Genomic DNA, 26497 nt, shown 5'->3' with positions numbered 1-26497 from the left:
AAAAAAATAATTCCAAAACCAAAACTCAAGTTTATTAAAAAATAAACTTGAAGGGTTAGAGAGGTTGCGAGCACTGGCTGCTCTTCCAAAGAACATGGGTTCAATTCCCAGCATCCCCATGGCAGCTCACAGCTGTCTGTACCCCCAGTTCCCTGTGATCTGATATCCTCACACAGACATCCATGCAGACCAGACACCAATGGACATAATAAATAAAAATAAATACGTCATTTAGAAAATAAACCTGAAATTCTATGGGGCTGGCTCGGCACTTGCTCTCCAAATGCTAGGACATGAGTTCAAATTCCTGTGTGTGTCTGCAACTCCTCGGGGGTTGGGGGGCATGTAGGGTGCAGGGGGGGTATAGAGGAAGGCAGGTTCCGTGAGCTTATGTCTAGTCAGCTTTTGGCTCTTCGAGAGACCTGCTCTCCAGATAATAAGACAGCAATCTATGGAGACACTGACATCGTGCTCTGGCCTTTTGTGATCATAATGGTCATGCATCCTACCACGGTACAAAGCAAGAGGCGTCAGAGATGAGGAGGAAGAGGAAGAAGAAAGGGACTGGAGAGATGGCTCAACAGATAAGAGCACTTACTACTCCTGCAGAGAAACCGAGTTCAGTTCCCAGCATCCACAAGGAGGCTAATAACTGTCCAAATTTCCAGGTCCAGAGGACGCCCTCTTCTGGCCTCCATGGGCATTGTCTACACACGGTATAAAGACATGCATGCAGGCAAAATGCTCATGTGTATAAAATAGAATAAAAATAAGTGAGAAAAAAAGGTAAAAGTACACCTGGGGCTGGGGGTGTGGCTCAGTGGTTGGGAGTCATGACTGCTCTTCCAGAGGACCCAGGTTCAGTTTCCAGCACCCACAAGGCAGCTCACTCAGACAAACATACAGGCAAAACACTAATGCATAGAAAATAAAATAAAATAAAATTATTTTTTAAAAAGAAAGAGTACATCTCAGGTATGGGTTGATGGCTCAGTGTAACGTGCCTGCCTCTTAACTAGGAGGGCCTGAGCTCAGATCCCCTGCACACACACACAACTTGGCCAATGTGGCATGTCCCTGTAACCTTAGGGCTGGGGGATAAAGACAGGCAGATGCCTGGTGTTCACTAGCCATCCAATGGAGCTGAATTGGTGAGTTCCAGCTTCAGTAAGAAACTGTGCTTTAAAAACTAAGGGGAAGAGAGATAGAAGACACTGAGTTGAACTTTGCTCCAAGGCACATAGGCATTTGTGTATACACGCGTATGCCCTGAAACTTAAAAACATCAGAGCCCAAACCAGCATGGGGCTGCAGGGAGAAAGCACTAATCCCCCCCCCCCCACACCTCTATAGCAGGGAAGGAAGGGGTCAGGCCAGAGCACCTGGACCCACTGCACAGCACAGGAGCCGACAGACTCCCCGGATCCAGTGTAAAGGACACAGGAGCAAGAGACCCAGCCTTCCCTGGTTAAAGATCTTCCACAGAGATAACCATTGCTCAGCACTGAACTATACACAGGGGTTGAAACACGGACAGTAGCAGAGGCAACAGTGATAATGGTTTGGGTGAAAACATCAAATCAGAATTGGGGAGGAATGCTTGCTGCTCTCGGTGAGTTTGGTAAGAGTTTGGTTCCTAGCATCAGCATGGGGTGGGGTGGCTCACAACCACCTCTAACTCGAGCTCCAAGGGATCTGACATTGTTTTCTGACCTCTGAGGGCACCTGAGTATAGGCAGCATACAGACATATCTAAAATTAAAGAGAAATGTTTTCTAAAAAATCAAATTAGGGCTGGAGAGGTGGCTCAATCTTCATGAGCACCCACTGCTCTTGCAGAGGACCTGAGCTGTGCCCCCAGCGTCCACATCAGACGGCTCTCAAGTGCCTGTAACTCCAACATCAAGGATGCCCTCTTCTGGCCTCCACGGGCAACAGCAGAGGAGCTTCCCGGAGCTGGGGGTGGGGTAGGAGAACCGACTTGAGAGGTGCTATTGCTGCTGGGTCACCCTGTCACCCCATCATGAGACACTCAGCACAGCACACTCTGGGAGAGTTGCTGCTTTTATTTTTAATTCTATTTGGAAAAAGAGGGGTTTTTTTTTCCCTTTAATTTAAGCGAGAGTCTGTTTTCTTCACTCAAAAAGCTACCAATAGTGCCACTTTCAGAAAGCAATGACCGCCTTTGGCCAGTTACTGACTCATATTCTGCCGGCTCTATCTGCCTGCTGCAGCCAGTGTCCCTGTCCCTGGGGATGTCCCCAGCAGCCGCAGGCGTGCCTCAGCCTCCCTTTCCTGGGCCTGGCTTCCTTTTGCAATCCCCAAACATCCCTGTCCTGTCTGTCTTCTTTTGCTCCATGGCCAGGTTTCAATGTACTGTGGGACACATGGTCACTGGCCATTTTTTGGTCTGGCCCTGCTGTGGGAACCTGAGGTTTCTGTCCCTATCCCTGCCATTTCTGACAGTGCCAGCAGGAGTCTGTATGGACCAGAGAACCAGAGGGAGAGCTCTGGAGCTGTTCTATTTGGTGTAGCTCTGGCTGGGGGCCCTGTCTCGTTGTCACAGCCAAGATGTTGGTGCCTGGAGAGGCAGCTCTCCTTACAGAGTGGGCCTGGGTGACATTGTCCCTGCCCAGGCCAGGTGAACACAGGAGCACGGAGAGCCAAGTTCCACAACCAACAACCAAGTCCAAGCAGGTGCTGGAGGCTTGGTACTGTGCCACCAAGTGTCTGTGACATCCCGGTGCCAAAAGTTCTAGTCTGACTGTCGTGTGTATATATTTCCATTGGAAAAACTAGTCTCTGTCAGAGAGAGCACCCTAACTTCCAGCCCTTCGTAAATTGGGAAGCAGGAACTGTCATTCAAAATCCTCATCTGAGTCTTCCAGGCCACGCCCATTTCTTCACCCTGCCTAGAGGCTCTGGTCTGCTTCTTCCTGCTGCTATGCACTCTGGGAAGCTCTTCATCCATCCAGCAAGCTCCACTCCCTTCCACATCCGAGGAAGTCCTGCCTAAAGCCCCTACTGGACCAGGTACTACAGAGCAAAGAGGACACACCCCAGCCTTTGCTGGTCCTGGGTCGGAGAGGAGCAGGCACTGGCAATTTAAGATTTCATTAGCCCAGCTCAGGAACCCAGAGCTCAACCTGCCAGAAAATGGTTCCTTAAGATAGGGTCGTATGTAGCCCAAGGTAGCCCAAACTTGCTATATTGCTGAGGGCAACCTCAAATTTCTGGTCTTTCTACTCCTGTTTCCTCGGTGCTGGGATTGAGGTCTATGCTACTGTGGCTATCTTATGCAGCTCTGAGATCAAACCCAGGGTCTCCTGTGTGCTAGACAAGGCTTTTCTACCAACCTAGTTACATCCCCAACCCTAGTGAACAGCTTCAGGTTATTGATTCGCTCCATCCCCCGTAGAGAGCTCTACCAGGGAATGTAGTTAACTCCATTTTTCTCTCAGATAGGTAAACTGAGGTTCAGAGTCCAAGGGTTCCAAAGCCAGTGAGTGGTGGAGCCAGGATCTGAGCCTAAATAACTTCCTGTCTTCAATCTCATGTGCTAGGAGCAAACAGAAGCATCTGCTGGTGTCCAGGAAGAGGAGGAAATGCTGGGGGAAGGGGCACCTGTGCCAGACTTTGGGAGGAAGGGCTGGAGAGTCCCAGGCCATGAGAACAGCAGGACAGCAGCCCATGACCACACCTGCAAAGGACTAGTTTGTTCAGGGGAGCAAGGCTGGGACTCGGGGTGTGGACAGGACTGCTGGGTGGCATGCCAGCCCAAGGCCTTTGTTGAGACACCTGCATGTGCTCTTAATGGCAATGAAGGTGTGGTCTCTCTTATGCTTAGAGTGGCTGGCATTCAGATCGCAGGGGCTGCAACTCGGGAGATGGAGCAGGAGCCAGGTGTGGAGGGGCGATGTCCTGGGCCCGCTGTAATGGACCTTTGTCTCCTTAGCTTCTCTACTCATTCTAGAATTGCGGGCAATGATGCCTGAACCCTGAGACTCAGCTCCTTGATAAAAAGGGACAGAAAAGGTGGCAGCAGCTGTGCCTGTTGAGGATTAATCAAGTCAAATTGTCTCCATGTTACCAAGGGTCAGTGGAGCCCAAGAGGTTCCCCTAGATGTGGGTCTGAGAGAGTGAGCTGGTGTCTTCTCTCTCTCTCTCTCTCTCTCTCTCTCTCTCTCTCTCTCTCTCTCTCTCTCTCTCTCTCTCTCTCTCTGTCTCTCATATGTATGATGCATGTGCTGGTCTGTATGTGTGTGTACATGGGCCACATGTAAAGATGGTCCTTTTTCAAGACAGGGTCTCTCATTGGCCTGCGGTTCACTGATTCGCAAGATTCTCTGGCCTGCAAGTCTAGGGTCCTCCTGTCTCATCTCCCCAGAGCTGCGGTTATAAGCATGTGCCACCTTGCTTGGACTTCTACATCGGTGCTGGAGATCTGACCTCAGGTCCTTCTGCTTTACCACCCACTCTGACCTCCCCACCTCTGGGCCTTCTTTCTTGAATTGTAGCAGCCCATCTGCTTGAGCGATGCTGGCCCTGGGGCCTGATACTCACCACCACCTCCAGGTCTGAGTTCAAGTGCCGCTGAGTGTCTGACATCTGAACCAAGATCTCCCCTGGAGGCAAGAGGGGTAGCCTTTAGTGTGGGGAGCCTCTCCACCCCCCTTCCTCCGGGCAGAAGCCTGGCAAGCTTGGAACATTCTCAGCTAGATTAGGGACCAAAGTCCAAGGACTTGCAATATGGCTCTCTGACTTAGGACTTGGCCACTCTGGTCTACAGGGAGGGGTAGGGAAGAGCAAGGGTACAAACATGAGAGATGGGGCTCCCAACACTGGCCACAGGCCTACGTTGAGGTGGAGGCTTTAGGAAGGTATATGTATAGTAGGAAGGCCTAGTAAACCCCAGAGTGGGCCACACAGGCCCTAGGTCTGAGGAGACAATAAGAACACAGGGAAGCTGGGTGGGGTGGCCCAGGCCTCTAATCCCAGCACTCAGGAGGCAGAGAGAGAGAGGCAGGTGGATCTCTGAGTTCAAGGCCAGCCTGGTCTACAGAGTGAGTTCCAGGAGAGCCAGGGCTACACAGAGAAACCCAATGTGGAAAAACAGAATGACAAAAATAAACCAGCCAAACCCAAGAGAAGGGCCTAGAGCTGGGGAAGTAGGCAGAAGTTTGTGGGGGTGGGGGCAGAGAGTCACCTCACCTAGAATCTGTGATGTGGAGCTCTGTAGGGCCTGCTCCCCAATCTTCTGGATGGCGCTGAAATACACCTCAGCCGCCTCAGACAGAGCTGCAGGAGAGGTCAGAGGTTAGGCCCAACCTGCGTTACCCTGATTTATGTGGAGGGGACGCTGAGATGTGATGGAGTGGGGACAGGTGTCCCTGGATGGTGTCCAATACTGCCAGAGAACAAAGAGGCACCTGCCCTGTCTGCTGCTGAGGAGGACCTTCCATGTGTCCCCTGTGGGAGGGCTGCAAGCCTGTGTGCCCATGAAAGAGTGTGTCTATGTGCTGTAAAAGCTAAGGGCAGGACACAGCGAGGGGCAGGCTGTGTGGAAAGGCATCCCCAGCTCTAGGCATGTGTGAGGCAAAGGCAGGTTGTGGGACCCGAGGCTGAGGGTGAGCCCGGCAGCTAGTAAGGAATGTTGAGCCGTGGCCGCAGCCCCAGTGAGGGCAGGGGCTAAGTACCAGGGTAGACTCACCATGAAAGGCCCGGAGGTAGTTGTTACCCAGGTACACCAGGTTCTCCAGGGCGGGATTAAACTGCTCCATGATGCTCTGGACCCGAGGGCAAGGGATGCCGATCATGGTGGTGGAAAGAAGGACAGATGGACAGAAGCCACCAGTGTGAGGTCACTCTGACCCTTGGGGTTACCAGAATCCCGGCTCCTTCCTACGAAGGCCTAAGAGGCATCTTCTGGGAGCCAATCCCAAGCCAGGTGTCCCCTCATAGTTTATATTACACCTGCCTCAGAGAGGTTTAATCCCTCTTGGTCTCACTGGTTGAATGATGCCCACCTATCTTCTGCCACCCCACCAGGCACGGCTCAGCTGTCCCATGTCCAGGCCTCACCAGAATAGATACCTGTTGACATTACCCCACATCTCAAAAACACCCCCAGGGGTTCGCCATGTGACTGGGTTACCACCCCCTGGGCTGTGGTCAGCTGGAGGGACACTGGGTGGTTGAAGTAACCCTCACACTTCGAACCAGGCCTTGACTCCAATCCCAGCCAAACCTCTTCCTTTCTTCGTGACCTTGAACAAGCTATTTAACCTCTGTGGGCTCAGTTTCTCATCTATCTAACAGGCTGGCTACTTTCTACCTCACGGGTGAGGGTGTGTGAAGCGTGCATGGGGAAGGGTCTTGCCTATGACTCCCAAGGATCCCCAATCCCACACCTACACTTTAGCTCAGCCTGGCTCTCCCTCTGTCCTGAAGCCAGCCTAGCTTCTACATGCTGGCCATGGCCCATGAGCTCACCTTGTAGATGGCCATGGTGGACCTGTAGAACTGGTCCATTTCGGGGGCCATGGAAGGTGGTGCTGGCCCTGAGGAGGCAGGTGGCTATAACCTGGCGGGGAATACTCGGTGCCCAGTGCTCTGGACAGGCTGCGAGGAGGCTGAAGAGGAGGGCCTGCAGATGGAGTGCAGTCTGGGAAGTGGCTGCTTAATTATTCACTAGGGGGGGGGGTGTCAATGTGATCTGGGGCGTAACCAGACCCTGCAGGGAAGGCATCCTGTGACGCAGGCAGGCTCCTGTGACCTGCCCTTCAATTATTTATCCTCTGGGCGTGGACTGGTGGGCATGTGTGGATGAGCCACTTTCCCAGGCTGCCTCCTACTCAAGGCTCCATGCCTGGGAGCCCCCGATCCTCTCAACTGTCCTATATGGCTCTGCCCAACCTACAGTCTGGAACACACACCCTCCTGCCAGAGCAAGCGGAGGCATCCTGGAGGGAAACCCATGAAGGACATGTCTACTCTGACAGGCCTCATCTCTGCTTGGGACTCGATGCCTTGAGGGGGTCCCTGCCCACCTAGCTCCCTGCCTCCCCTGCACTGGGGATGGAACCCAGGACCTCATACACGCTGGGCAAGTACTTGACCATTGAGTTGTTGCTCCAATTTGGCAGCAAGGATGATGTGAAGATGAGTCCCACAGACTCGGGGCAGAGTGTGGCTCCTCTCACTGCCCAGCTGTCGGGCCCACAGGTCTCCCTGGGCAGATGAGCCTGGCACTAACTCTGCTTCTCTACCGGCCTGTCACATCAGGGCCAGGAGAGAGGTTGTACTGGTCACGTCTGGGAAGCAGGGTTTGGGGCGAGAACATCCATCAGGGCACACACTGCACAGGTGAACCTGAGTGTAAACCTGTTTATTTCACAGTTGAGGTGGCCTTGAGCCCCTCCCCACTCTCCTTCCAGAGAAGAGCATGTGCACAGGACTGACCTTTGGGAGCTAGGAGGGCTCTTAGTGGGGTGGCTGCAGGGCGGGGAGGCTGGCAGGTGCGAGGGGCAAAGTCGAATATCGCTGGATTTCATTAGCCTGGCTTTCACCTGATGATGGGGTGGAACCCCATATCTCTAGTCCCTGACATCAGGAAGTGGGAAGAAGGGGTGGGCAGCAGTGGCCAGGGAGCCTGGGAGGACCCCCTGGGTACACTGGCACCTTAGTGTTGGTCTGCTATGTGGGGCAGTTGATGGAATCAGTTGTCCTTCACAGTCAGGGAAAGGGGCTGAGGGGACTCTGGGCTTCCGCCTACAGTGGTAAAGTGCAGATGGATCAGGAGAGGTGCCTCGTGGGGAACCTGTTTGTGCTCCGAGCCCTAGTCTCAGATGGACATGGAGCTGCCAGGCCCAGGGGCCCACTCCTGCCAGCAGGACCGGAGCTCAGGGAGACAGCAGCATCTGGACGAGCTTCTGGAACTCCTCCCGGTGCTCATAGATGTAGACTTCCGTCTCCCAGAGTGCGTTGACCAGCACAGCGTCACTGACCTCATCCAGCATGATGTCTGACCCTAGCTGGGGGTTCAGTCTGGGGGGAGAAAGGAAGAGAGGGTGGCCCAGAATGGATGTGAATAGGAGTTTGGGCTGGGGAACAGAAGACCAATGGCTGGCAGGTGTGTGCCAAGAGTCTCTTTGGGTCATGGTGGGTATGGGCCTCTGTCAGGACATGTGGGTTGGTGGGTCTCATCTAGGCCTGAACCTTACCTGAAGTACTGGATGCCGACCATCTCACACCAGGCCCGGGCACGGTCCACAGCCCGCCCATCTGGATCTGTGCACTGGAGGGAAGTGGTCTCAGTAAGGCCCGGCCACAGTGCCCTGCCACCCTCTGAGCTCTGGGTTCTGTTCTAGGCATTCATTAGCAGAGTGACTGCATACGTCCATGACTCTGGGCCCCAGTGATTGCCTAGCCATGCAGAGTCCACCCAGGATCACCAAGTAGCAGTAAGGGCCGTGACAGAGGCCTCCCCCTCCCTCTTATAGATTTGGTCCATTTGCATTCTGGCCTTTCACATAGCTGTGTGTAGTAAGGAGTCTGGGGTCAAAGAACACTTGAAACTCACACTGGGGTTACCCCGTGGGACTGGTCAGCCTGGAGACTGAGGCTGGACTGTCTCCCAGATCTGACTGACAGGGGTGGACAGGGCAGTATGAGAAGGCCTTGGCCAGAAGTGGAGACCCCAAGGGAGGAGGCCCCGGGGAGAGATACCAACTCACACAGTCCACCACCATCTTGCCCAGTTCCTTGGCTCCAAAAACAGTCTTGGCCAGTTCCCAAGGGTTGCTGGGACGAAAGACATCTACACAGGTTACAGGCACTTGAGGGGACTTTCCTGTCCCCAGAGAAACGACTATGGAAAGTTTCTTCACTTTGTTGCCCTGGCCCTGGGATGAGCAGGAAAGGGTGGTCAGAGAGGACTTCCCACAGGTAGGGAGAGGAGTCAGAGAGAGGCCAAGGCTGGGTACAGGGCTGTGAGGGGCAGAGATAAGGCCTTAGAGCAGGAGCACACCCAGATTCCAACCCTGGCCAGGCCCTGCAGCTGCTCCCTGGGAGAACGAGGGTGGGCATCACAACCACTTCCAGGGGCAGAGGCAGGCCTGCTGGGCCACATGACCACACGGTGCTGAGGCTGAGCTGACGTGGGGTGCCTTGCTCCACCAGCTCTGCTGCCAACTTGCTGGTGACCTTGATGGAATCCCCTCCCACCTGGGAACCCCAGCTCCGCATCCTTAATAGGCTCTGACTTAGACTCCTTCAGAATGCCCACCCAACTTGCCATGGCTGTGCTGGGACTTCCATGGCCATGGAAGCCAGCAGTGCACACCTGGTCAGAAGCCTTCCCTGTATGGCACAGGCAGCAATACCTAAGTCCCCAGGGCACCAAGACAGACACTGTCACTAGCTGAGGATTAGAAAGCTGAAGCAGGGTCAGGTCACCCACTGTCCTGCATCACCTCCCCTGGCACAAGGGCCTTGTCACTCTGCTCTAACAACTCGGTGAGGGCCACTGCCTGTTCTTGGCTCACTGCATCTGCACTGACTTGCGCCCAGAGGCCTCAGGACGAGTCCCAAGCTCAGGAGCCCTTCCCAGTTCTCAACCCTTTCATACAGGCCCTCCTCCTGCCTCGGCAGGGTGCTCTCCCAGAACTGACGCACCCAGGACTTTGTGTGTATAGTCTTCAAGTAGGATGTGAGCTCTGCAGGGAAAGGGTGTGTCCCGGCTGGGTAGCTGCAAGCACTCAGCCTGCACTAACAGCAGCTGCTGGCCACGATTTCAGACTTCTCTGTACTCAGCATGCATGAGGCCTCAAAACTCCCCTAGCATGGGCACTGCCCATCAGATAGACTGCCGCTGAGTGCTCAACAGGCAAGGGCGCTGTTCTCACCGGCAGTGTGTGGCCACGTCCAAACTGTGACCCGAGAAGGCTCTCACCTTGCGGATCATGTCCTGATTGTACTCATGGATTTCAGTCATGGCATCCAGGGTGGGGTTGTTGGCTAGCAGCCCACCATCTAAGAAGCGTCCATTGGGCCGGAAATAGGTTGGGGCTGCTCCACTGCTCCGGGCTGCCCGCCATACCAACTGGTCTAGGGGTGGAGAAGTGGGGTGGCTCAGTGATATAAGCCCCATCCCTTCAGATCTCAGGGTGGGTAGGAAAGTACAGGAAGAAGGGAAACTAGGACCCACAAGGTCTTGCTGCTGGGCTTTGCTATCCCAATGAAAGGTTGTGTCTCACTGTGGATATCAGGGGCCCCTTGAGTTCTCTGAGGCCTGACAGGCTCCAGTGACACCTGTCCTTAGCCAATGAAGACCAGGGCAGTAATGGGGGGGCATCCAGTGATCTGCCTGTGATTCTCTATTTCCACAGCCTCAGCTACCTCTTCTCACTGACACAAGCATTCAGTGCTGACCTGCAGGCTGAGTTGGTGGCTTCAGATTAATGTTTTGGTTGCAGCGAGGTTCCCGAACGGCCTCTGGAGCATCATAGTTCCGGAATAGGTGGAGCTCTGCTGGCTGCCGGTCAGACAGTGTCCCCGTCAGCATTACCCTGTAGGGAGCATGGGAGAAGGGCGCCAGCTACCCATCATCTCTTCAGCAGGCTCAGGGCCTAGGCCCCTGTTCTAAATGGGGTCCTCCCTGGCCGGCCTTTCACAGGCATCTCTGTAGACCTGGGCAGCTTCATGAAGGGAATATGTGCCCTATCTACTGACAGACAGTTTCTTCTATCCTATAACCCCATTCTGGAAATTCACCCCAGGAGGTTACCAGGGCAAGAGCCACCAATGTCATTATTAAAATAGATGACCAGGAATGGTATCATTGTCCATCAGTGAGGCATTGCTAGAAAGCTGTGGCACCTTGCTGAGGGTGCCATGTCACTGAAAAACTGATGTGACACTTACTGGGGGGAGGGGCATGAATGCCAAGAAGCAGGGCTTGTAAAAAAGAAGTAAGTGCCTTCAGTATTATGCTGTGTTATTTAAAAACAAATTAAGAGGTGTAACTATTCACCTAAGTAGAGACCAACTCTGAAAGGTCCCTGGGAGCAGTGGGCAGATTGCAGCTCCAGGGCAATGGGGCTGGGGTGGGGTGGAGTGTGCTTCCCACAGTGACCCTTGACACCTTCCTTTTATGTCTTCTTCCTATCCTTTCAAGAGCCCATTAAAAAGTCATACCTTCCCCCCCTCAATCTCCCCCAGAAGGCTCAGCAGTCAAGACACTTCCTGTTCTTGCAGAGGACCCGAGTTAAAAATTTCAGAACCCCTATGATGGCTTATAACCATCTATAACTCTAGTCCCAGAGAACCTTATGCTCTCTTCTGGCCCCTGCAGGCACCAGGTATGTATGTGTGCACAGACACAAATGCAGGAAAAAACACTCAGACTCATAACATACCAACAACAGAGAGGAGGTCCCTCCTGACTGTGACACAAAGAGCCGGGAGCAGACCTTAAGAATTAGCATGTGCTCAGATCCCAGCACAGCCCTGGTTACTGTGAGCAGCTGCTAGCCACACGACTCAGAGAATGATGAGAACCGAACCTGGGTCCTCTGGACGACTGGCTAGAGTTCTAACCACTGGGATATCCCCCAGACCCTGGTTTTAATCGTTTGTTGTTGATGTTTTGTTTGGTTTTGAGACAGGGTTTCTCTGTGGAGCCCTGGCTGGCTGTCCTAGAACTCACTCTGTAAACCAGGCTGGTCTCAACTCAGATCCACCTGCCTCTAGCCTCAATGCATGCTGGGACTCTGGTCACATGCTCACTCCGTGGTATAGTAACACACACACACACACTTTCAAATATCAAAAATGAATCTTCTTTACAAAAACAAAGCTGTAAGATCTTGCAAGCTGGTTAAACTGTTGGAAGCCTCAAACAGGCTACAGTGGGAGTCTTCAAGAGAATCGGCAAATGCTAAACTCAGGGCTTCTAAAGTCAGAGTTTTCAAGCATGCTTTGTCACACTAGATAATTTCAAAATTTAGGAATTATTAGTTCTGTGGCTTTTCTTTTTTTCTTTTCTTTTTCTTTTTTTTTTTTTAAAGATGGCTTTACAATACAGAAAAAATGGCTGGGTATGTAGTTCAGTTGGTAGAATGCTTGCCTAGTGTGCATGAAGATCTAATTCAACTCCCAGAACCACCTTAAAATTTCGAAATCCTGCAGGCCTGAAATCTCAGCAGTGAGGACAGGAAGGTCAAGAGATCAAAGTCATCCTTAACTGTCTATTGAGGCCTGGGCCATCTGGGGAATATGAAATGATGCCTCAAGATTAAACCAACCAACCCAGGAAATCAATAACTGAGACATGGGGTATTGAATGTCACTTGTCCCCCACAGTGTAATACTCCTAGTCTCTCTGGGCCTCTTAAGCATGCACTAAACACACAGGGAAAGGGGTACATATGTCTTGGAGAACTGGAGGAGACTCAAGCTCTAAACTCAGGCTTTCAAACTATGGAGGAAGAGGGGAACATGAAGTCAAAAGACAGCAGAACTGCCTGCCGGGGAGCTGCCGTGTGGATGAGTGTGGCCTCTACAGGCTCAGATATTTAGGTCTTTGGTCCCCAATTGGAAAACTATTTAGACAGATTGGGGGGCTGGAGGGATGGCTCAGTGGTTAAATCCACTGACTGCTCTTCCAGAGATCCTGAGTTCAATTCCCAGCAACCACATGGTGGCTCACAACCATCTGTAATGGGATCTGATGCCCTCTTCTGGTGTGTCTGAAGACAGCTACAGTGTACTCATATAAATAAAATAAATAAATCTTTTAAAAAAAATGTCCCGAGTTCAAATCTCAGTAACCACATGGTGGCTCACAACCATCTGTAATGAGATCTGATGCCCTCTTCTGGCGTGTCTGACAGCTACAATGTACTCATATACATAAGATAAATCTTAAAAAAAAGAAAGATTAGGAGGTATGGTCTTGTTGGAGAAGGTGTGTCACTGGGGGGTGGGCTCTGAGGTTCTAAAAGGCCATGCTGAGTCTCATCCCTCATTCTCTTTGCCTGTAGATCAAGATGTAAGCTCTCAGCTACGGTTCTTGACCCATGCCTGCCATCTGTGGAAACTACTTCCTGTGCTGTTGGTGTTCTAGTCGAAAAGTTCTTACCCATCCCGGTATCGAGGGGTGTCCCCTGTGTTTTCTGCCAGAAGAGTCAGTATCTCAAGTTTTAGGTTCAGGTATTGGGTCCACCTTGAATGGAGTTTTGTACAAGATGAAAGATAAGAATCGAATTTCATCTTGCAGCTTTCCCAGTACCAGTCATTGACAGGCTATATTTTTTTCCCAATGCATGTTTCTGCCACCTTTGTCAGAAATAAAATGGCTTGCTGTTTGGTTCCTGGGTCCTCCACTGGCCCTCCTGCTGACCTGTAGCACAGCTGGCTGCCTTTATCACTGTGGCTCTGCAGCACAGTTTGAGGCACTGCCCACCCTCCAGCAGTGTCCTCATTCCCTACAACTGCTGTGGCCATTTGTGGCCTTCTGGGACTCTATATAAATGTTCATATTGTCTTTTCTGAAACTGTTGAATGTGACATTAGAGCTTTGAGGGGTCCTGCATTAAATTTACAAGTTTGGTACTTTGGACATTTTCACAAATTCGTTCCTGCAACCCAAGACTGTGGAACATCTTTCTCCCACCTAGCATCTTCTGTGCTTTCCTTTTCAGTACCTTGAAATGTTCATTGTAAGCATCTTTCTCTTCTTTGATTAAATATGTTCCTAAATACTTGGCTTTTGTAGAGTTACTCTGAATGGAATATTTCTCCTCATTTCTTTCTCTGAGGGCACATTGTCTGTATTAATGAAGCCTACCATGTTTAATGGATTTTGTATCCTGCAAATTCACTGTGTTTCTTAGGCCCGAGTCTCCTCTCTTTCCAGGCGATTCAATGGGGTCTTTTAATAAAGAATTGTGCTGTCTGTAAACAGGGATAGTTTGACTTCTTCCCTTCCTGTTTTCCCTCTTATGTCTTTCTCTTGCCTAGTGCTGTAGGAGAGGGGACAGGAGAGGGGACATCCTCATCTCGCTCTTGAGTTTAGAGGAAGATGAAAAGTGGCCTTGTTACAGACAAACACACCAGAAAGGAACAGCCATGTCCAACAGAGCATCTCAGCAGACCCTCAGAACCGACACAGGGAAGGAAAAGAAATATCAATGATCCGGCAGGACAGACCACCACCACACAAACTTACAGGAAACACAAACCTTCTACAGTGACCTTAAAAGTAAACGGCCCCAAAACGTCACTGAAAACACACATAGTGGTGGACTGGGTAAAAGAACAGCTAGGTGTGCTGGTGCCACCTTTACTCCCAGCACTTGGGAAGCAGGGGCAGGCAGCCTTGTCTACAGAGTGAGTTCTAGAACAGTTCTGTCTCAAGAACAAACAAACAAAAGATACTCCAAAGCTTAATACCAAAGGATGGGAAACAAACTGCCAAGAACATGGGTGTGTAAATCAGCAGGGGTGGTTATCCTTCTATCAGCAAAGGAAACCAAACCAGAACCAATTAGACATGATAAGAAGTGATACTACATATTAATAAGAGGAACAGTTCATCATGAGGATACAATTGTTAGTATTTATTGGTCAAATACTAGAGCCCCCAATTGCATAAAACAAATGCTAAAGACAAAAAGACCACATAGGTCCTCAGATAATAGCGGAGACTTCAATGTTCCCCCTCACATTTAAGATAGGTCTTCTAAAGCTAAATAGATTGAAATACACCATGTCTTCAGGGCACTGGAGACCTGGTCCAGCTGGGATGCCTGATTCTGGCCATGGCATAGAGTAAGTAGATCATGCTGTACAGCAGTATCAAGTCAGGTGGGGTCTGGGCAAGCATATGTGCCCCCTCACACGGTGCATAGGGGGGCTGTGTGATCAAGGTTTGATTAACTGAATGAGCCAGGAATTACAAGTGCAAAGGGCTAAGCCTAAGAACCAGTACACGGTAAAAAAAATTGGACCTTGGTTCTTTGCCTGGCTGGTTCTGTATGTTTTCAGTGACGTTTTAGAGCCATTTACATTTAAGGTTACTATAGAGGGGGTTTTTGTTTCCTATGCTTGTGTGGTGGTGGTCTGTCTTGCTCTGTCATGCTCAGTGGTTCTCAGCACGTGACTAAGGACTCCTCTGCTGAGTCACACCCCCTTTCCAGCCTCATCTGGACACTGGAACACTCTGCTACCTCCTGGATGACTCTCTGGGGTACTGGCCTCCCATTCTTCTTGCTCATGGGACTTTCTTTTAGCCCATGGTGTCCACGGCTACAAGTCTGTAGAGCACCATGACAATATCCCATGCAAGGCAAGAGGTCATTAGGTCTGCCAAAGCCGCCAAGCTGGCTTGAAGAAAGAAGGCCCCACTCTCTCTAGGAAGCTCCAGGTCCGGCCCCTCAGTCCCTCCTTTCCATGCATGCAGACAGTCTCCCCATGTTCTCAGGGAAGCTCTCATCTAGGTGGGATGAGGTACTGTCCTCCTCAGATTTGGGCAGAGCAGGAGGAGGGCATATGACTTACTTGGGTTTTTTGACATCTGTCATCTTGGTGTGCTCCCCAAACTCCCGCTTCAGGAACTCCTCCAGGGGCCCAGACTCATAGGGCCGTGATCCCCGAAACACCTCATCCTTCATACGGAAGTACACACCACGCATATAGGCCATGGATTTACCTAGGAAGAAGAGATGAGCTGGGGAGAACCCAGGATGATGTGCAGGCCCATAGGGAAGAGGGCATGCTAAGTACCTACGAGCTTCAGAAACCATGGGCAGGAACTCACAGGAGGTGGTGGAGAAAGGGCACATCTGCCAAAGGGATAATGGAAGGGCTTCCAGGCTCTTCTATGAAGCCAGCCCATAGAGGCAGAAAGCCCCCTTTCAGGATTCTCTACCTAATTTTGTATTACTAAAATGGGCCTTGAAGATATAAAATTGTACAAAAGCTGGTACCAGTTCCCTGCCATCATAAAAGAACAGCACTGTCCTCTGAGCCTGTAGGCCAGACAGGCTATGTGGAAGGAGATGCCCAGGGTGTGTAAGCAGAGGGGCCTGCTGAAGCAGGACTTGGGCCTGTCTGAGGCTAAACTGGGCAGCTTTTCCCTCTTGCCACAGCTCTTACAATCTGAAGATGGGCTTGGACCTCTGCCCACTCTACAGGAAGCAGACCCCATACTCTGTAGGCAGAGCAGGTCCTGAGGTCTCTTACAAGAGACTGAAAAGACTCAGGGCCTCTGACATCAGGAGGGAGCAGGGCCGACTCCTTGAGGCTAGTCCTGGCTCTGGTCTGATGTTCAGTGTGATCTTCTCTGGCCCTCAGATTCCCACATGCTCACCCACACAACTAGGGTGACACTTGTCACACAAATGAACCATTTGACAGTCAACCACCCCAGATGACCAACACCCCTGCAGCTGTCAGTGGGGTAAAAGACTCTTCTAGAGCCCCACAGAAAATGGCTCCTGACAGCTTCCTGGGTTGGCTATGCCCATGTTCCTGAAAACCCCTAGACTGACCCCATGGCCTCATCCCAGGGCTCAACAGATGCCCAGATGTCTGAACCACACCTCACCAGGAGCTTTCTGAAGCCATGCCTCCTCGCTGTATCCTCAGACCCAGAGCCCATGAGCTCTCGTGGTGCCTGTGCTGAGGGAAGTGTTCTTCTCTGGTGTCTCCAGGGCTTTGAAATACCAGGATTCTGATTTCAGCAGATACTTTAGAAAACACAGAATCTGGCCAAAAATCAGGCAAGGGATGCCATTTGTGGAGCTGAAGACCAGGCACAGGCCTGTTGGGATGCAGCTGAGCCCACCTCTAGGAATGTCCAACCAGCCAGCAATACACAGCTCAGTGACTCCCCAGAGGAGATGTCAGGCCACCTTGATGGCCACCTCAGTTAACCAAGTGCTCACATATCTGCAAAGCTACCTGAGAGGAGGCAGGTCAGTGGCTGTAAGGTGATGGCCTGGGACTCCCACAGGTGTGTCTGTGGCTCTGGCATCCTCTGATGGTTTCATAACCCCAGAAATGTCCATTCCATCCACCAGAGGTGCTCCTACTGGCAGCAGCCAGCAAGGGTCTGAGGTGGATGAGACCACAGATACATAACACCCTGCTAAACTAGCTCTGCACTCTCCCATGTAAGGTGGTTGGCCAGCCTTGCCCACCGCCGCCCCCATGCCCCAGAGGCTCTGCTCACTGTGTAGAATGGCCAGGGCCAGGATGCCCCCTGTGCTGGTTCCTGCCACCCAGTCGAAGAGGTCCTTGGTGGCCACACCTGAGGCCTTCTCGATGGCAATGAGAAGCTGGATGATGACCAGGCCTTTCACACCCCCTCCATCCAGGCAGAGCAGGTGGTCATGGCTGCAGTGAGGACAGCAGTGGGGCGAGAGGGTGTTGGCAGAGCTTGCACACAGCAGGCATACATAAACAAAGTAACAGAGCCTGTTGGAGCCTATAGCAAGGCAAAGGCAGGGAAGGACAAAGCAGACGTGCAAAGGGAAAGGATGGGTGGGGCAGGGTAGAGATCAGGGTAGGGACTGGGGTGGGGAGAGGAGTGAGAAGGGGGAGGGAATGGGATGGGAACTGGGGTGGGGAGAGGGGATGAGGACCTGGGTGGGGGAGGTGGGGAGAGGGCAAGGCCAGAAGTGAGGTAGGAGCAGGGTTAGGGGCAGCAAGTCAGCTGCAGGCCTGGCCTAAGGCCTGTTGGAAGTAAACAGGGAAGAGAAGGAAGGGCTGGTTCCCTCCAGCAGGGTTAGGGACCACTCCTCAAGAGAGATCAGGGAAGGAAGTTGCAGGGAGGCAGGAAAGTCTGTGCTGAGACCTGGGGAGGTGTGGCTTTTAAGCTCATTTTCCCCTCAGTTTTATGGTTTTGTTCTTTTTGGTTTTGTGAGACAATCCTCCTTTCCTAGTCACTAGAGTGCTGAGGTTTACAAGTCACTGCCACATGTGGCTGTTGGCTTTAACTGTCATCACCTGAGAGGTCTCCATGTGAGACTACCTACTCTGGGTTAGCTGCTCAAATCTGTAGGCGAGGAGAAACCCAGCCCTCTGTGGGCAGCACCATTCCCTAGGGAGGGTATCCCAACTCTATCCCTGGAGAAATCAAGCTGAGCACAAGCAAATGAGCATGAATACACTCATTTCTCTGGGCTCTTGAATATGGATGCAACGTGACTAGCTGCTTGACATTCCTGCCTTGGCTCCTCAGCGATGGACTGTATGAACTGTAACCTAGAGTTATAAGATGAAACAAACTCCTTCCTCCCTAAGCTGTGTTGTCTGCTGTTCACTTCAGCAGCATCAGTAAAACTAGGATATCTACCAATGCCAGCAGGGTTAGCTCAAGCAGCTGCCCCACCCCAAACTCTTGCCTGCTGCTCTCCGAGAACTGTTCTTTGCTCATGTTCCACCTCTGGACAAAAAGGTCCATGACAGGGCCCCTCGGCTCTGCATGGCACTGGATGTCCAACAGGTATGAGAGAGAAGACCGGTGAAGCAGCCCATGTGTCCTTTAGGAGACTCAGCGAAGCAGAGAGCAGCAGGGCAGCAGCACAGGCGAGGGAATTCTGGACAACCCTGGCCAGAAGGGCTTGAGGAAACAAGCAAGACTCGGCTATGAGCCTGGCAAGAGCAGGGTTAGTCTGAGGCTCACATTCCCCTGAGGGTCCTTCACGGATCTCCTAACGCCTCACACCCTGCCTACTGGAGAATCCACCTTTTCTTCTAGAGGACTAGGTCAGGAGCTGGTCCTCCCCCCGGGGTACAGCTGCTCTGCCTGGGCCTCTGTGGACATATATGCACACGTACAAACATATGCAGTGGTGTGTGGCTCAGGAGGCACTGTAGAAGGAAGAGCAAGGATGCCAAACGAATAGATGTTTCCAGGGCATACGTAAGCAGTGACCATGACAATAAGGGGGCTGTGACCCCCGGAGGGTGACACCTAGCAAGGCTTCCAGGCAACAGGAGCAGCAGCCGTGGCTGATGAGAGTGTGGTTTCTCCAAGGGCTGTAGTGAGTACACACCCCTGAGAGGACATGAACCTTGGAAGGTCTGAGGGGAGCCTTCATTCTAACTCACCCTGGGTCACCTCACCCCTTGGGGACTCAGACTGGAAATCTGCTAAGTGAGAAGATTGTTCCTCCCAGGAAGACCTTTAGCAAGAGGGGAATCAAGAGTGACAACAGTGTGTGACAACAAAGGGAGGCTGTGGAGATGGCAAGCCCTTGTCATGGTCACCAGGAGCACTGGGCAGCACTCACCAAGGTCTGTGCCTCAAGAGCAAGACTTGGAAGTGTTCAATGGTAGTGGAGCCTAGAAATCAGGATCCTGACAGGAATATTAATACCATGCTGGGAGTGGGTCCTGACCCCTAGCACTAGAAGAGAATTCTCTAGCAGTTCTGGTAACTCCAGTCCACAGCCAAGCCCACATCTGCATATCTCCTCCTGACTTGTGTTCATTTCTTTCCCTGTAAGTTCTAACACTGTGTCCAAAGCAGAGACAGAGCAAGAGGCTTGTGGAAACTGTAATACAGATATATAGATAGAATGTGTGTGCGTGTGCGTGTGCACGTGTGCGTGTGTGTCTATCTCAGCATTTTCTCTTACTGTAGGCAAGGCCTGTGGTCGGGTGTTTCTCCTGGTAGGAACTGTGACCATGAGAGGACCCTGGGCTCCACCTCCCAGGCCCACCTCCTACCCAGGGCACCTGGGAAGCCGTGGCTGTGGAGGACGGAAGGAGGGTAAGGAAATGAGCAGCAGTGAGGAGCAGATGCAGATACCTCTCTCCAGAAGGGGTTCAGACTACCTTCTCCCCACAAATCGCAAAGTTAAGGAAAAGACAATGGAACCACACTACTATAAGCCCAAGCTCAGCCCAGCTGCATGGCCCTAGGCTGGTCTCCAGTGTATCATCTGCCACCAAGGAGCTGTCACAGGCTCCAATGACTTGGGTCTCTACCACGGTTGTGCACAGCTAGGAGAGGAGCTCCCAGCATAGGGTGGGGATGAGGGACGAGTCCGCTGAGAACGCCTTAGCTCTCACGCACCAGCCTGGCCCTCACCCCACTTACCTTCTCTTCTCATCCCTCATGGAGCTCAGGATGAATGCTGGCTTCCGGGCTCTAGAGATGGGCATCAGGTCCTGAAGCTCTGTGGGAACAGGGCAGGCTATTGTGAGGCCACCAGCTCTCACCGAGACCCCAAGTGTCTCTAGAGAAACAGAGCTGTACCCCACCATGGGGTGCATCTCCTCATGGCTGGGCTCTGCCCATGGCTGAACCCACACTTTACTGCCCCCACCATGTGCCTCCAGCCTCAGGCTAACCCTGAACTAGGGTGTCACAGGCCTGCTAGGCAAAGGTGAGCTGGAATGAGGAGGGACCACTGCTTTGGGAAGACTTCCCTACTTACCTAGCTAGCTGTCAGGTAGTCAGATTCCCCTCCTACGACCCTGCTTGACCTCCCAGGTGTGTCCTGTGGTCTGTCTGAGATGCTGCTGTCAGCCACCACACATGCCTTGACCACAGTCCACAGACCCCAAAAGGACTTTATTACTGAGGACACTACTCAGGGCCATGGATGAAGGGAAACATCTCAGTCATTCATCTGTCAGAACCCCCTTGTCCTTGTCCCGGGTCTAAAAACTTCCTCCATGCTCTGGGCTCATATCCACACATCTGCCCCATCTGGTCTAGTCTCCCTCTGTGTACTGCCCCCCACACGCCCCCGCATAGCTGGGTTGACAGCCACTGTACAGTGAGACTAGAGGCAGCAAGGCAGGCAGGTGCCAGCAGTGGCTCCCCCAGCAGGCACATGCCACATAGCAGACAAGGTACACATGCAGCAAACTGACCAGCCAGGCAGCTGAGGGTGCCAGGGAAAGATGTAGGGAAGGTGCCTATGCCTGGGTGTACAGCTCGAGAAGGGGTGGGGTAGGGAACTAGAGCTACAGCAGGACAAGGCAGGCTCAGCGGTTTCTTTGGGCCCAGGCTTTACCCATTCACTGCCGCACCCCAGGCCTACCATCCAGCCTGGTTTGAGAGGCTGCCTGCCTGTAGAACGGAGAGAGAAAGATGGTGTGCTGGGGGATTTTAGCTTCTCTGTCCTCCAGAGTTCTAGGTCTGGCTAGGTTGGCTTAGCAGGAGGGGCTGGGCTTGGGGTCTCTACCTCCGAGTTAGAGAGGTTTGGCTGGTTAGACTCATTCTGTCTAGGGAGTCTAACTTCTAAGCATCCTAGGTTCCTTAGTGGGCCAGGACACAGAAGACCCTGAACAGAGTTCTCATCTACTCTGGAACTGTCTCTAAGGGCATTAGTGACACACAGGGACAAATGTTGGCGGCTTGGTCACCTCAAAAGCCTGTAGGAAACGGAAGAAGCCAGCAGGGGGCATATCAAGTCTCTTGTTAGACAGATCTAAACAGTGTGAGTTAAAGCCAGTAGCCAGGCGGCTTCCCTTACTACTAACCCTTCATCCCAGGAAAGCAGAGGCTGGGACAGTGCTCACCTGAGAGGTCTCATGGGAAATGGTCACTCTGAGCATGTCCAGGGCATTCTCTCAGGGATGATGGACCATGGCACCTCACCCAGTGACCTGGGCATCAGGGATCAGTGGGTCTTTTGATTGCCTACACTGACTCGTAAAGCTTGGCTCTCCTCCCTTCAACGACTGCAGCCCTGAAGCCCTGTTCCTTTAGTGGGGGTTTCTGGGATTCAAGGCCCAGACACAGCTGGGGAGGATGGAGGAAAGCAGCGGCCTACCTAGGTTGTTTAAGCTGATCGCTGGGGGCTGAGTTCTGTCCAGGGAGAAGAAGGGGTGCGGTGAAGTTGCAGAGCTCTGCTCCGTGGAGACCCCCTGGATAAATGGGAAGTGGTAGTCGGCCCCCACCGTTTTCAGCAGAGTCAAGAGCGCCTTCCTGGTAATCACTTGTCAGGGTTTGGGAAGGAGAAACAGCACAGGGTAGACATGGCGTCAACATCAAGTGAGACCCTCCTCACACACGGTCTCTATCTAGCAAGTGACCTGGTTGTGTGGAGTAACTACTCACTGGCACGTTAGCAGGTCAGCTACAGTAAAGCGGCCTCCCGGTACCAGGGAAGGGGCTGAGGACTGGAATATGGCAGTAGGAGGCCAGAGTCAAAGGCTCAGTTACTGTGAGATCCTGTCCTTCCTTCTACACCAGCTGTGATGCAAAGCTCCTAACTCCATGGTCGGCCATTCTCAAAAATGACAAAAGCCAGGGCTGGAGAGATGGCTCAGAGGTTAAAAGCACCAACTGCTCTTGAGTTCAATTCCCAGCAACCACATGGTGGCTCACAACCATCTGTAATGGGATCTGATGCCCTCTTCTGGTGTGTCTGAAGATGGTGACAGTCTACTCATAAACATAAATAACGCTTAAAAAAAAAAAAAAAAAAAGCTATCCCTTTCGGAGTCCCAGAGGATGAGCCAGCCAATGCCAGCCAAGGCGCTAATGCTACTGTAGAGAGGAGATGGGGAAGGATGGCATGACCAGCGGCAGCCCTTTGAGGGCATCCACCTTGGGCTTTATGTCTTTTTTATAGGGGTGACTCTGAATCCTTGCTGAGCACAGCTGGAGAAGGGAGAAAAAGAGAGAAGAGAGGAAAGGAAAAGAGAGGAGAGAAGAAGAGAGGAGAGGAGAGGGAAGTGCCCATTTAGGTTGTTTAAATAGAGGTGAGGCTGAGCTCTCTGCTGGGAAAGGGGTGAAACGATTAGGGCCACACCCACGATAACCCCTTCAAGCTCTCCAGAAGCAATCAGTGGACAGGGGGCAGCACTGCGCATGCAACTGTATGCATGTCCCCAGCCTGTATGAAGCATGGGCATACGTGGGCATGCATGGTGCATGCAATGATCCTATGCATGTTCTGCTGCAGGCCTGGTCCAAGCCCACCCTCCCCCTGAGCACCATGCTCAGTAAGCCCTTGGTGGGTTTGCATCTACTGTGCAGAGCCTGTCTATGGGGAAGAAGGCTCCCTCTACTCAGCTGTGGGCCAGTGTGACATCTACAGTTGGGACTTGACTTCCCTCCTCAGTCTCTATGCCCTCCCTGAAACTCTGGTATCAGACTGCAGAGTACATACGCTTGCTGATCTTAGAAGCTATGAATGCAGGAGTCTCCCCAAAGTCATTTGGGGTGTCCACTTCTGCCCCAAATACAATGAGGGCTTTAACCATCTCCATGTTATCTTTCTGTTGGGAATAGAAGGTAAGAAAAATAAGCAACTCCTTGAGACCCCACCCACAAAGAATGATGCTTAAATCCTGGTGCCCTCACAAGCAACTTCCAGAGCATCCCTCTGCTCTTCCCCAGGTCCTTAATGTAGCTGACTGCTTCCTTCAGTCTTAGGCCCTCCTGTTCTCTCATCTGGGAATAGATGAACAGCATGTGCTCTCCTCTCTAACCAAGGTCAGACTGCTGTCTTGTCACACCACAGAAGCTTTAAGGGCTGGCGGTGTCTCCTAACAAACCAGCAGCTGCCCACTTTGGGCTCGGGGAGAAGGCACGTGTGATGATGTAGCAGCTGGGGAAAGAGAGTGAGCGAGCTAAGCTCTGCCTCTCTTGTTCCTCCCACACGCCCACCATGGAGCAGCTGAGAAGCTGGCAGAGCCAGACAGGGACAAGGCCATGTGGCCACAGGCTCACCGACATGGCCAGGTGCAGTGGCGTGTTCCCGTGTTCTCCTCGGGCACCTGCGTTGGCCCCGTAGGTCAGCAGCACCATGACACAGTCAAAGCGGTTGCGCATCACCGCCACGTGCAGGGCTGTGTTCCCCGAGGCGCTTGTGCTGTCCACGTCACAGCCCCGCTTCAGCAGCATCCGGGCCATCTGGGGACACAGGGAGCACTCAGGCACAGCCTCCCTGAGCAGTCTCCGGTATGAGCAAAGACAAGTCCAGAGGCAGCCACAGTTCTGGGAGTGACCGTAGACCTTAACCCACACACACCAGCTCCCCAGGAACTGGGTGACAATAAGGTGAAGACTGATCTAGAAGCTCGTGGCTCTTTCCTAGAGCAGCAAAGACTCTCCAGGCCCAGTCCCACAAGCACTGACTCCCTGAGGTCACCCATGGGATGTGTTCCAGGGTCTTTCATTGTATCCTGGCTCACTGTGAACTGAGACAGTGGAGAGGACAGTGCTGAGCCCAAAGCCCCACCAGCCCTCCTGCAGCCTGAGCCTGGATCAGTCACTGCAGCCCTGACACCCTAGTCCTCACGCTGTCAGACCTCACAGATGTTGCAATGAAAGGAGACATCTGAACAAGCTGGTGCCCCACAGAGGTAGAAGTCTTACCCTCTTGTCTGTCATGTAAATGCGGCCAGGGTGTTGGTGAGACATGTGCTGCCAAGCTGGGCTACCTCAACATCCTCTCAGGAGGACAGGGCCAACGAAGGGCTTCAGGAGAAACTCAGCCTATGTGGCCATCAGGCTCCTTGGGGACTAATAGCCTTGGTCATATCACTAATGCCACCTCCTTCATATGAGGCACAATTTCCCACCCACTGTCTTGCTAACTTCCCAATACTTCTAAAGCCAGGCAGCAGGAGCCCCGGTCACAAATAAAGAAATCAAGGCTACTAGCTATTGAGCAGCAGGACAGTGGTAGGACCTCAGCTCTTCCTGGGCTTGTCTGTCCATGCACCGTTAAGAGACTTGTCCCCAGGTGCCACTGTCATCTTCCCAGTCTCCTCTCGGCCTGTCCTGCCCCTCGGCTGCTGACTCTGCCTACCTCGGCGTTCTTGGCCCAGTGGAGTGGGCTGGCTCCGTAGCGCGGATCCTTGCTGTGGATCTGGTTGCTGTCCATGCTGATAATCATTTCAGCACACCTGAGGAGAGGCAGCCGCAGGACAGTGAGGGGACACTGTACTAGCCACAACTTGGGGCTTTTCTTACTGATTAGAGGTTGCAATACAGCCAACTAGCTGGCTTAACAATGACTTCTTAACACACACACACACACACACACACACACACACACACACACACGGCAAATATAAATAAATTACATTAAAGTGAAAACCAAGAAATCAAATGACCAACAAAATAAGAAGTCAACCTATATGCTGGAGTTAAAATTAAAAATCTAAAGTCAGACGTGGCTGGCATTATATTTGTAATCCCAACATTGAGGATGCTGAGACAGGAGGATTCCAATTCCAGGCTAGCCTAGACTATATAGTGCAAGCCTCGCTCAGAAAAGATGAGGTGGAGATGGAGTGGGGATGGTTTTCCCGGCCCTGGGAACTTCATTTTATAGATATTTCTCCAAAGAAGACATTGTAATGGTCAATGGGTCTCTGGCAAGCTGTTCAAATCATAACCTCTGAGATCCGGTTTCTAACTGGGGAAAGCCATTATCAAGACGTGCTAGGACACAGTGCTGGGGAGGAGGTGCATGCTGAACACTGTAGCCTGGCATGCGAGGGGGGAGAGGCTGTCCGCCACCTTAGACAGGGCTTCCTCTCGTTCATCTCAAGACCAGTGCCTAGCACAGGAACCAGCGTGAAGACCAAGTGACCCCGTTTGTTCACTCACTCCAGACGGTCCTGCTGGGCAGCAATTTGCCGTATTTTACCTCTTTGATTCTCTTCCAACACAAATGGAGAACTTCCCGAGACCTGAGAACTCAGCAGAGCCAGGCAATAGTCCTGGATTCCCTAAGACAAGAACCTGGTACCTGCCTCCTGCAGGGCTGCCAGCTAAGAAGACACAATGTGCTAGGCACATGGGGCCTTGGACCACCGGGGCATCCCTGGGCCCTCAGCAAGCGTGGGAGCTAGTACTACAGACCTGCCAAGCCTCAGGCCTGCATCAGACTTCAGAACTGGCACATGGTCAGAGACGTGGGTGCATTAGTGCAAAACTCTAAAGGGTCTGTTCTTTGCAGTGTTTGTAGACTTGGCTGTGAAGCCACCACAACAGCATCGGGAGCTTCTTTAGGCCAGTGCCCTTGGCCAGGTATCTGATGAGGCTTGAGGAACCAGGACCTAGTCCCTGCCCTGCTGGGTGGTGGGGGTCACGTGGTGGTGAGGCTTACCCCTTCTGGGAAAATTTCATGGCTGTGTGGATGGGGAAGCCACCAGGTCCCATGATGTTGCAGCGGGCATTGCAGAGCAGCAGGACGCGGACCATCTCCTGCTTTCCCATCTGGCAGGCCAGGTGCAGTGGAGTCAGCCCTTGGTTGTTCACCTGGTTGAGGCCGGCTGAGGCGTTCTTTCCTAGGAGCTGACAGACAACACAGGTAAGCACCTGCCACTCGCTTCTCTAACCTTGAGGGGCCATCTTCCTCTGGACACCAGAGGGAAAGACATTTGTCTCCATGAGGACAGAGAGGAACACAGGGGAATAAAGGCTGCTCTGGAGATTAAAAGAAAGTCTGACCAGTGAGGTCAGTTTGTGGGTGTGGAGCTGACCCGACTATACACACTTCAATCG

At 52.3% G+C, this 26497-nt stretch overlaps 2 protein-coding genes across 5 annotated transcripts in view; both read right to left on the bottom strand.

The window, feature by feature from the left end:
* Nucleotides 1–6717, bottom strand: part of BAIAP2L2 (BAR/IMD domain containing adaptor protein 2 like 2) — a 28066-nt gene extending 21349 nt beyond the window's left edge. Inside the window, exons 1-4 of the mRNA XM_080939171.1 lie at nucleotides 6493–6717; nucleotides 5711–5786; nucleotides 5212–5298; nucleotides 4564–4625 (exon numbers count right to left, since the gene is read on the bottom strand). Coding sequence (XP_080795297.1) covers nucleotides 4564–4625; nucleotides 5212–5298; nucleotides 5711–5786; nucleotides 6493–6543 — 276 coding nt within the window. The 5' untranslated portion in view covers nucleotides 6544–6717. The remainder of the gene's footprint in view (nucleotides 1–4563; nucleotides 4626–5211; nucleotides 5299–5710; nucleotides 5787–6492) is intronic.
* Nucleotides 6718–6721: 4 nt separating this feature from the next.
* The window catches only part of PLA2G6 (phospholipase A2 group VI), a 37258-nt gene continuing 17482 nt past the window's right edge, over nucleotides 6722–26497 (bottom strand). For 3 of the 4 annotated variants that reach the window (XM_080939169.1, XM_080939168.1, XM_080939167.1), the window contains 12 exons: nucleotides 26100–26287; nucleotides 24792–24888; nucleotides 23708–23890; nucleotides 23145–23253; nucleotides 20114–20192; nucleotides 17237–17400; nucleotides 15562–15712; nucleotides 10432–10568; nucleotides 9953–10107; nucleotides 8736–8903; nucleotides 8223–8296; nucleotides 6725–8046 (listed from right to left, as the gene is read on the bottom strand). In XM_080939169.1, coding sequence (XP_080795295.1) covers nucleotides 7902–8046; nucleotides 8223–8296; nucleotides 8736–8903; nucleotides 9953–10107; nucleotides 10432–10568; nucleotides 15562–15712; nucleotides 17237–17400; nucleotides 20114–20192; nucleotides 23145–23253; nucleotides 23708–23890; nucleotides 24792–24888; nucleotides 26100–26287 — 1650 coding nt within the window. In that variant the 3' untranslated portion in view covers nucleotides 6725–7901. Of the gene's footprint in view, nucleotides 8047–8222; nucleotides 8297–8735; nucleotides 8904–9952; nucleotides 10108–10431; nucleotides 10569–15561; nucleotides 15713–17236; nucleotides 17401–20113; nucleotides 20193–21800; nucleotides 21966–23144; nucleotides 23254–23707; nucleotides 23891–24791; nucleotides 24889–26099; nucleotides 26288–26497 lie in introns of all 4 variants that reach the window. The other variant, XM_080939170.1, reaches the window with a different exon arrangement.

The sequence above is a fragment of the Micromys minutus genome (assembly GCF_963924665.1).
Source record: "Micromys minutus genome assembly, chromosome: 27".
Taxonomy (NCBI): domain Eukaryota; kingdom Metazoa; phylum Chordata; class Mammalia; order Rodentia; family Muridae; genus Micromys; species Micromys minutus.
The sequence above is the reverse complement of the archived record's forward strand: the minus strand, read 5'-3'. Positions and strand labels throughout refer to the sequence as shown.